The sequence below is a fragment of the Amia ocellicauda genome, chromosome 11 (genome assembly GCF_036373705.1).
Source record: "Amia ocellicauda isolate fAmiCal2 chromosome 11, fAmiCal2.hap1, whole genome shotgun sequence".
In the NCBI taxonomy this organism is placed as follows: Eukaryota; Metazoa; Chordata; class Actinopteri; order Amiiformes; family Amiidae; genus Amia; species Amia ocellicauda.
In genome coordinates, this window is record NC_089860.1 from 23,750,045 (window position 1) to 23,760,751 (window position 10,707).

Genomic DNA, 10,707 nt, shown 5'->3' on the forward strand with positions numbered 1-10,707 from the left:
GCTGGTGAAGGGGGGGCAGGTAATTAACGAGAAGCTAGTTTGACCTCTTGGATTTCTTGAGCAAAGCTGCAGGCAGTTGATGTGACTGCCCTTCATTATCAAGAGCTGTGAATTCACTTCAATAACTTCAAGCATGGCCGTGAATGTGGAGGGGGGGCGCTGTATATATTGCAGCCAGCAGTGCTCAGCAAGTCATTAATCACTGGGCACAGAAAACTCTCTCCCCAGGGGCCAGCGCTGGCAACCTGGGAATTGTGTGCTGGTCTGCAAGGACGTCACTCAGAGGATGCCAATCAAGCGACACAGCGAAGGTGCACAGGGAGAAGAGGGGAAAAGAGAAAAACAAAACGGAAAAGAGCAGCCGTGTCTTGCTGTCCAACCCTCACAGAACACCAGAATGCAGCTCGCAGACGGGGGCGAGGGATGGGCTGCACAGAGCCAACAGCACAGTGCTTAATGTTAATAGCAATCCACTGAGTGTTAATCCTCTATCACAGGCATAATCCCACCTGGACTCTCTGCCACCGGCCACATGAGCACCTGCGTGTTTGCGCTTCAATTTATGGGGCTGAAGTACAGACCATATGTTTTTAATCTGGTGCCCAAAATCTACCACCTTTCTAAATAGGCCTGACTAATGCACTCTGCCATAACAAAGCAAGCAGCACAGACACATATATTCTGCAGTTGTATTGCATATATATATATATATATATATATATATATGCACACACACACACACACTCAAATTAAAAAAAAGAGCACAAAACGGAGCACACTCAAAACCCCTTCGATGTCTGGTATAAATCACTGTGGGATGCATGAGGCTGATGTTTATACCACTGGCACAAAGATTGTGGGGGAGCACACCCACCATTTTAAGAGATGCTTAAAAAATTACTTTTGCAATAAGATCTACGAATTGTTCAGTTTTAAACATATTTTGTGCAACTATTCTGCAAGAAACGTCCGCTTCCCTCGCTTGGCTAAGGGGCATCTAGTTTCTTCTGACTAAACTACAAGGATACTTTAAAAAAACATTACATTATAGCTACAATTACATTAGGTAGGATAAAAAGAATAATGCACAAAAAGACCCTAACAAAAATAGAAGGAACAAGCCACGACACATTCAGAAAGGTCACACCAATGAAACAGAGACCATGGCCTGGGTGTTGAGAGGAACATGTCAGATACGGTTCTAAAAATAAGGCCTCCAGTCTGCAAAGCACAGCAGAAAAGAAAAACAAGAGGGTCTGAATAATCTGTCTTTCCGGGTCTTATCTGAGGAAAGACAGGGACGCATGCTGCTGTATCACCAGTGATGTGATTAGTGCCAAAGCCCTTTCTGACCCACAACCAGCTTCCCCTGCCTCTGAGCGGAGTGCCGAAGCACAAGCTGCCAGGCCCTGTTAACGGCGACATCTGCAGCGTTCAGGCAGCGGGAGAGAAAAGCGACGCACAGGCCCACTGCTGCGACACCTGCTCTCTCAGCCCACCAGCAGAGCTGCGTTTCTTCACTCGCACACGTGTCTCCATCCCACAGGCAGAATACGCAGCCCAGGCAATCGGGCCCAGTTATTTTCCACCCCCTGCACTTCTTATTCAAATTGTGCATTGTGTGGTTTGAACGCATCTGCTTTTTCGGTCCTCAGGAGCTATAGGTTCTTGATTGTTACTCATTATTATTATTATTATTATTATTACTACTACTGTTAATTTGCCATGCTGATTACGAAACACAAAAAAAAACAAAAAAACATCCCAAATACACCAAAAGCCAATGAGTATTACATACTTTATATAGTATTTTTTTTTATGACAATATTATGTAAATATACTGATTTTCCATGGCCTCGCAGGAAATTCACATCAGATGAAGACAAGGAGTTTTAAATCTAAGAGCGTTTATTCTGTACATTAGGCACATTATTTGTTCTGTACATCCTACCGTGTTATTGACAAAACACAGACTGAGGAGCATTGCCTGCACAAACTGGATTCTGAAGAAGGCACAGTACATCAAAGGAAATACGTCCCTTGCATAAATTAACATGAATACAAATACTTTGTGCTTTAGATACATTATTTACACGTTTTTTTTTTGTTTTTTTTTAATGCACTACATATAATCATTGAGGATTAAAGACAAAATTATAACATTTATTAAATCAATCAGCTAACCAAAACTGCAGTTTTCAATTATCATACAAAAGAGTATATATTTTCTACCAGTGTGGCAATGAAGAATTATTGGTTAATAGTAGTAGACTGCACTCTGCCGTTCATATCTTAAAAACTGATTAAATGTTGGTCCGTGGCCCGGTTCTGACCACGGGACCCACACTAAATGTTCGTAAGCGTTGGGGTGTCAATTCAACAAGTCTTCTGAGAATGCAGTAGGGTAAATGATCCTGGCTGGGGTGATAGGGAATGGTGACTTTGCTGGAGGGGATTTAGGATGGTACTGCTGCGCAAGTTTGCTTTTCTTCATTTTCTGTCCTCCCCCCCACCCTCCTCTGTCTCTGTCTCCCCCTAGAGGAAGGGGAAGAGCCTTTTCTTTAAAATGTACAGCACTGTGGCCACAAACAGAGCCACAGCCAGGTAAATAAGCAGCTTGTCAGTAAACTCCCTCCGGTTGTATTTTGTGATCAGCTTGCGTCCCAGCTGAATGGTCCCTGTCATGGCCTTAAACTCCTCGTTGGTCTCCAGCACTGTCCTTGAGGAAGTGGCTAAAGGAGAGGAAAGCAATAGGAGGGGGGAGGAGAAATAAAAAACGAAAACGCTAAACGAAAAGCGAAAGCTTGTCTTCTATACGTGGGCAGGTTTGTGGACATGGCTAAAGGAGGCCACTGCTCTGTTACAGCCCACAGCCAAGCTTCAAGAAACACAATTCAGTTCATTTCAGTGCTTAATTTAAAACACACGAGAGAGGCTAATACTGCGAGCAGCAGCTGTAAGTCCAAGATGATAGCAGCCAAGACAACAGTCTAGATGCATCTGTTCAAGACTTACAGTACTCTGCAAAAATTTTAGGCAGGTGTGAAAAAATGCTGTAAAGTAAGAATGCTTTCAAAAATAGATATGTTAAAAAATTCTAATTATCAATTAACTAAATGCAAAGTGAGTGAACAGAAAAAATCCATATTTGGTGTGACCACCCTTTGCCTTCAAAACAGCATCAATTCTTCTAGGTACACTTGCACAAAGTCAGGGATTTTATAGGCATATAGTCAGGTGTATGATTAAACAATTATAACAAACAGGTGATAATGATCATCAATTCAATATGTAGGTTGAAACACAATCATTAACTGAAACAGAAACAGCTGTGTAGGAGGAATAAAACTGGGGTGAAGAAAAATGGCAGCAGGTGCTCTGGACTGATGAGTCAGTTTGTTCCCAAAAGGCTGGAGAGCGGTACACAAATGAGTGTCTGCAGACAACAGTGAAGCATGGTGAAGGTTCCAGCAAGTTTGGGGCTGCATTTCTGCAAATGGAGTTGGGGATTTGGTCAGAATTAATGATCTCCTCAATGCTGAGAAGTACATGCAGATACTTATCCATCATGCAATACCATCAGGGAGGCATCTGATTGGCCCCAAATTTACTCTGCAGCATGACAACGACCCCAAACATACAGCAACAGTCATTAAGAACTATCTTCAACATAAAGAAGAACAAGGAGTCCTGGAAGTGATGGTATGGCCCCCACAGAGCCCTGATCTCAACATCATCGAGTCTGTCTGGGAGTACATGAAGAGAGAGAAGCAGCTGAGGCTGCCTAAATCCACAGAAGAGCTGTGGTTAGTTCTCCAAGATGTTCAGGCCAACCTACCTGCCGAGTTCCTTCAAAAACTGTGTGCAAGTGAACCTAGAAGAATTGATGCTGTTTTGAAGGCAAAGGGTGGTCACACCAAATATTGATTTGATGTAGATTTTTCTTCTGTACACTCACTTTGCATTTAGTTAATTGATAAATATAATCTATTAACATGTCTATTTTTGAAAGAATTCTTACTTTACAGCATTTTTTCACACCTGCCTAAAACGTCTGCACAGTACTGTATTGTTGGGCTTTTGCAGACAGACCATAATAATAATACACTGCAATGCTATCATCAGTTACTGAACCAGAGGACCCTAAACAAAAAAGGGATTTTCCAACATCTTGAGACAGCACATTGATTTTTTTTTTTAATGTAACATAAAACAAAAGCATAAACAAAGCATACATAAAAAGCACAATCTCGAGTAATGGGATTTAAGGACACTATGAGCTGCAACAGATCGATGGTCCATGATATTAGGCTCAGATAAGGGTGGTCCTAATAACTTCAACACATATTACTGCCAACACATTCCATACACCATAATAATACCATCATTGCATCATCACACTCACATCCAGCTACAGTGAGACGTGACAGTGCGCCTGTCTAGAGAGGAGCCAAAGAGCCCTAGTTGCTGCTATGATCCAGGAGTGCACTGCCTTGCGGTTGAACAGCCAGACAAATGCTCACTCACCCAGGCTGCCCACGGTCTCCTCGCTCTGCTGGACTTGCTGCGACATCATCCTGCTGATGCTCATCAAACTCTCCGTGATGCCGCTGGTGCTCTGGGCCAAGCTCTCCTTTGTGGTCTTTCTAGTTGGTGCAAGAAAGGGACAGCTCGGCTAGAACACCCACACAGCACAGGTCCGCTCAAATGGCTCAGCACTTATTTTAAGGAGGACAGTGTGTGTGTGTGTGTGTGTGTTTATTACTAATTATTCTTGTATGGGTATAATTGGAGGTTGAAAATCCCCCGATGCCCTTCTATATTGTTTAAAATCCTGAAAGTGACTATTTGTGAGTATTTAAACCACCTTATACCTACAATAAAGGGGGGGCAGCCATCTTACCTCTGCCTCACTGAAGAGTCTCCACCTTGTAGCAGTTCATCCTTCTCTAGATAATCAATGGCAAGTTTGCATGACAAATTAGCTTTCCTCCAGGCTGTCTGGTTACTGAAAACCAAATAAGAGGCAGATGACAAATGATGAGTAAAATAATAATAAGAATAGTAAATGAAAGAAATACATAGACAAGAAAAATCTCCACTGCAGGGAAACACCATCAGTAGTCAGCTAGTTTCGGACACCTTAAGAACCCAGTGTAAACTACATATCAAACATGCAACAGAGGAGGCAAGACAGCACACGTCTCCTCAGCAACTCATTCTAACTCACCTCAGCATTTGCTTGCGATGAGCTTCCGTTTCCTGCAATATAGCGAGCTTGTCCGACTCCTTATCCTGCTCTTTGGCCATCTGCTCCAGATCCTACCCAGAGGGACATATTGCTAGGTAATGAGGCAGCATGCACACAACAGCTATTACACCCACCCCTTGCCTTGTGTAGACCATGTTTGTGTATCCCTATCCAGCCATGTCAGCGTTGTCCAAAGTGACACTTATGACACAAGACTGCCCCTTAAAGCCACAATCTGTTAGGTAACACAATGTCCATACTTTGCAAGGGAAATACAAAACCGGGGAGGGAGTCCCCCCTACTGTGCTTTGATATGTTTGAGTATATAGCAGCGGCGTGCTGACAGATCAGTCTTTATATAATACAGCCTATATATAGTATACACTCACCTGGATCCTCAGTCTGAGCCGGTTGAATTTCTCCTTCACTTTGGAGTTTAAATCCGTGAGCACGGTCTGTGGACCCGGGCATTCTCTGATGTCCTTTATATATCAAGTGAGAGAACAAAAGAAAGAAAGAAAGAAAGAAAGAAAGAAAGAAAGAAAGAGTGTAGGAGGGAGAGAGAGGGAGAGAGAAAAAAAATAACATACGTATCGCGTTATTTAGATATATACTATAGAGCTTAATCTGACCAGACTGACGTTGCAACTACACGGACTTCTCACTTAAACAGCAAGGACGACCTTTGGATTAAATCAGAGTATGAAATGATGCAGCATCTCCGAGGTCTTCGTCCCATTTCTAAACAGATATGATTATGACTCACTATGGCTTAAGCCCACACAGCTGATTGCCATGTAGGCAGCGAGCGAATCGAAAAGCAACATGTATTGGACACTGTGATACACAAGGGAATTTACTGCGGTAATTGGGGCAACTTTTTGACTGGGACTATCTTTAAAAAATAAATAAATAAATAAATAAATAATGTAGGTCCTCACCTGAATGAGCGCTTTAATTTCCAAATCGTATTTGATTATTTCTTGTCCACAAATACGGACATGAACATCCGGAGAAGCGGCCATCTTTGAAAGTGCAGTACGGCACGCCGAGAGGTTCAAGCACGTCAGGAAACGCCTTTTCGATCCAGCACTGTCTTGACAATACTAATCCCACTTCGCTTCAAAACATATTCTATTTTTTTTTACGCCGTGGTTCATAGGTAGGAATAAGTTTTCCTACACAACCCGAATCGTGTTCATTGAAAGGTGCAAGGTTTGTTAGTTATGTCATATGACAAGTGGAAACGTGAACAGAGACATTTGCCTTTATTATGTACTAGTTGCTAGGAATCAACGGATTTAAACATACGTGGCTATATTCATACAACTCACACCGTAGCGCTAAGTTAACTCATGATCAAACACCAGGATGCATGCATACACACATACACACATACACAACAGACACCCAAAAAAATCACAGGCGTACACGCATTCCCAGAGAAATGATGGGTTTGTGTATAGCAATGCAATCACATTGCTAACAGCAGTATGGTGGACTGGTATAATTGGTGTACTGTGGCAAAAACACAGTGAAGTGTAGTGTGGTATGATGTAAAAACAGTTTTATTACCCTTAGGGCCATTTTCCATGAATTGATCCGTTTATAATCATAGCCTAGTCATAATAATCATACTAACTGAAATACATACTTGACATGTTGAAGCGCATATTGTGGTGCACTGTAAACCAAATATTTGAACACCAAACCCACCACCAAAAGGTACGGCTTCCTAAAGAACTTGTGACAAGTAAGGGTGATTGAAATGATCTGGATGAGAACCGGGCAGATTTCACAGAGCTGTAGCTAGCAGGGGACTGTGTGAGGAAACTGCACAAAGAGGTGGCTGGCAGTCTAAGCTCTGAAACAAGAAAGCTAATCCCTGTACATGAAAAGAACGAACATGCCATTTGTTTAATCGTCCCCCCAAATTGCTCTCTGCCAATGGCCTGTTTCAGCATCTGAGCTCTGAGCTTTTCAGACTGAAGCTTTTCTTTGGGTGGGGGCTTGTGTCTTTAGTGCCAAGGGCTTTGGTTTTCCAGGGAGCTTTTAACATTGAAAGAATGTTTAAACTAGTGCCATGAGGGACTGTGTAACATATGAAGGGAGCAGGTAACAGGAAAGCAGCAAAGACACAAAAGCTGGTATTGTTTCTAATGTTTATTTTTCGTATTAAAAACAATAATGGAATTAGACTATCATGGATACAAGCAACTGTGGTACCAACTCCTGGCTGATACAATGCTGTGAATAAAATAAAATAAATGAAATTTAAAAAAATGAAAAAAGAGGCACAATTACACAAGCAACTGATCTCTAGCTCTCAAATCGATGAAGATTGAGCTCTCTCAAAGTCACTTCTGTTCACACAGAAGGTTTTATTATCCAGTGATTTTAGGATAACTGTGCCTCAGAAAAACAATAGGAAAATTAAAAAGGAAAAACCCAGCACGACAATTAAACAACAGAAATATAACAACCGTTTAGATATTGTGTTCAACAGGCATATATGTGAGCTACAAAGACAGACATGACTATTAGGATCAAGTTATTGTTAGTTTCAGCAGGATACACAACTGCAGATTTGCTTATAATGTCACCAAAGATCTATTACAGAGCATTTAGCAATGAAGAACAGCCTTTCTAATGAGAAACAATGTTACACTTGGGGAATATACACAACAGTACTACTTATTAATAGACCCCATGCTAGTCAGCTAGTAGTATATACCATACTTCACAAGCATCTGAGTGAGGGCATGAATTACTTTTATAAAGTGGTAACAATTTTGATTGCCCACATTAAATGTTGTATGGAATACTTTTTTTTGTTTCTTTTATTGAAGACAAATTTCATTATTCTGCTATCTTCTGCTTTATTGTTATAGTTTTTTCACTTTGCTTAAAGTTTGGAAGGAAATGTAATTCATTGCAGGGTACTGAAAACAATGGCATCTTTGAACAATAGGTTTATTTGATACTGTAGGGTGGTCCCTATATAATTTGCATGTGTCAGGCAGTATGTGTCACCTCACTGGTAGATGAAGCGATCGATGCCCTTTGAATATTCATGACCCAGATTGACATCAATGCATTTTTGAAGAACAGAAGAAAATAACAATTTCCTGCACTCATGTCAAACATTATTAAGCCGGGGGGCCGAATTCATATAGCATGGGAGTTGAAATGGTTCCTACAGATATGTCAATCGAGGAAGCTGTAGCACTATCAGATTAAGGCAGGGGTTGTATCATGTGTGGGTTTACTAGTAGGGAGTTCTATACCTTTATGATTACAATAACACACCTACATTTTGCCACACCCCAACAGACGCTCAGCCAAAATTATGCATTTCAATCAAATGTGTAACTGACAAATTATGAATTGTGTTAAAACATTCTCGGGGGTGAATGAGGCATCTCCACTTTCTTCTGTAAACTTCAGGTGTTTCTAAAACTCGGTTACAGAATTAAAAATAAATAAATCCTATGATCCTTCCCCCCCCCCCCCACTTATATTCAGCAGCAAGAAAATAAATACAAAATTGAAAATCAGGTTTTATCTAAAGGCTTATTTTTGTCCTGTTGAGTTACTATGCTTCTGGCAAACAGCTGTATTCTCTGATACTACTAAAGATACCTTAATGTCAATCAGGCCACAGATATGTTGGGCTTCGGTATTTGAAATTTGAAGTCTGTCAGATGTTACTTAATTTATTTATTTAACAGAGGTTACTGTACACCTACAAATCTTGTGGCAGAAAATGTTAAAATACTGCAAGCCCAAACAGATCTGAAAAAGAAGTAGTTGTTTTGCAAGTATTTTACAGATGCACTTAGAAAAGAACGCTAACCCATTTCGTGTCATTTACAGTTCTAACCTTTTTGTTCACTAGGGAACATCTGCAAAAGGCCATGTGCTTTTGTATTGAAACCTGTCGGCTGAATGCAAAAAAAGGAATCCTTTACAAAGTGATGAATGCATGGACTCAAGAGGCACATAAACTTGTTCATTTGTGAAGGGACACAAAATTAAAGGTTTCGCCTTGTCCTTCAACACAAGACACTCGGCTACAGCATCGGTACAAAATGCATCATCTCAACCTCTCGGTTTATTCCACCTCTTGGTTTTGTTTGCTGTATTAAAGTAGAACAGACTTTTTTGTTTTTGTGGTTTTTTTTTCCCCCCACCAAACAAAAGAGAAAGGAAATGATAATAGATTGAAAAGGAAAACAAAAAGGGAAAATTGCAAAAGGCAAATATTCATCAAAATTCAAACTTGTGCAATAAATTACAGATTTAGACCATAAATACAAAAAAAAAGGAAATACAAAATATTGGTTTACAAAAAAATAAGTTAGCTACAGAACATACAGAAAACTTTAATGAGAAAAAGTTTAAAATATTGTGAATCGTAACTGCAACACTCTTTGGATAGCATCACTCTATCACACTGGACACATCATTGCCTTTTCTCCATATACATTTGTTTATTTTAATCGGATCATTTCGCGGAAGACTACATTCAACTTCGGGCTGAACTTTCACTGAAAACTTTGTCTAAAATAGACCAAGTACAGATTAACAAAAGACCTGTCTGGGTCAAAACTCAGTCCAAAATTCTTGGCATTACGGGCTGAAACAGAATATATTTGTATTTGTAAAAATAAACAAAACCAAAACATTTTAAAAAACACTAACAAAAAAAGAAAAACACAACTGAAGATTATAATGTTCCATCTCTTAAGTAAGGCACCTGATAAAGCAGGCATTGTTTATTTAATTGATGATCAATAGGTTTAATTTGTGAAACCCACTGCAGTTCGGTAGTTTGAGAGTCAATTTGGATTTTTATGTTTTCATAAAAAGTTGGAGAAAGTGGCATTACACAAACAGAGAGCATATGAACTCACATATTGAATTCACCCAAAAATAAAAGGGCCTTTTCTTTTTGTGCCCAAAGTTCACATGATCACAAATCAAGGTGTGTATTTTTCAAGACAGTTTCACCAGCATTGATACAAAGATGTTATACAGCACATCTAGGACGTTATTTAATTAATTCTGTCACTTGCGATCCCCAAACTGAAACACATGTATTAGTAGAATTGAACGCAGACACTGGGGATCTTATTTGCAGTCTGGACAAACTATCCAAAATTAATTACAGGGGCAAATTAGCCCACAGTGTGCCCACAGTGTGTCCACAGAGAAAAATCTTAATGCATTCATTGCTCTGGAAAAAATGTCAGAGAAACTCAGATTGCAGGAATCTGACAGCTCTGTTAGCTCATATACATAATCTGTATCAACACTTAATTCCACTAACAATTGTATTACCCTTTGGTGGCCTTAAGCAATGGATTGTATGAAGAAACTATAAAGTTATGCTGTACCAAATACATTAAAATATCTGGGTGTACTTACTCAAGAAGAAGAAAAAGAAATACAAA

At 40.0% G+C, this 10,707-nt stretch overlaps 1 protein-coding gene across 1 annotated transcript; it reads right to left on the minus strand.

Moving 5' to 3' along the window:
- Nucleotides 1-1,887: 1,887 nt before the first annotated feature.
- Nucleotides 1,888-6,299, minus strand: LOC136763208 (vesicle transport protein SEC20). Its single transcript, XM_066717036.1, has 6 exons — nt 6,193-6,299; nt 5,641-5,733; nt 5,231-5,322; nt 4,904-5,008; nt 4,528-4,646; nt 1,888-2,732 (listed from the first exon to the last, which is right to left on the minus strand). Exons 1-6 carry the CDS (start codon nt 6,274-6,276, stop codon nt 2,536-2,538), a joined length of 690 nt encoding a protein of 229 aa, XP_066573133.1. The 5' UTR covers nt 6,277-6,299; the 3' UTR covers nt 1,888-2,535.
- Nucleotides 6,300-10,707: the final 4,408 nt, after the last annotated feature.

Excerpts from the sequence above, each read along its gene's own strand:
- LOC136763208 (XM_066717036.1), bottom strand. The coding sequence starts at position 6,276 with ATGGCCGCTTCTCCGGATGTTCATGTCCGTATTTGTGGACAAGAAATA. Across the intron at positions 4,647-4,903 it reads GACTCTTCAGTGAGGCAGAG|AAAGACCACAAAGGAGAGCT; the intron begins GTAAGATGGCTG and ends TGCACCAACTAG. Across the intron at positions 2,733-4,527 it reads GGAGACCGTGGGCAGCCTGG|CCACTTCCTCAAGGACAGTG; the intron begins GTGAGTGAGCAT and ends CCTCTCCTTTAG.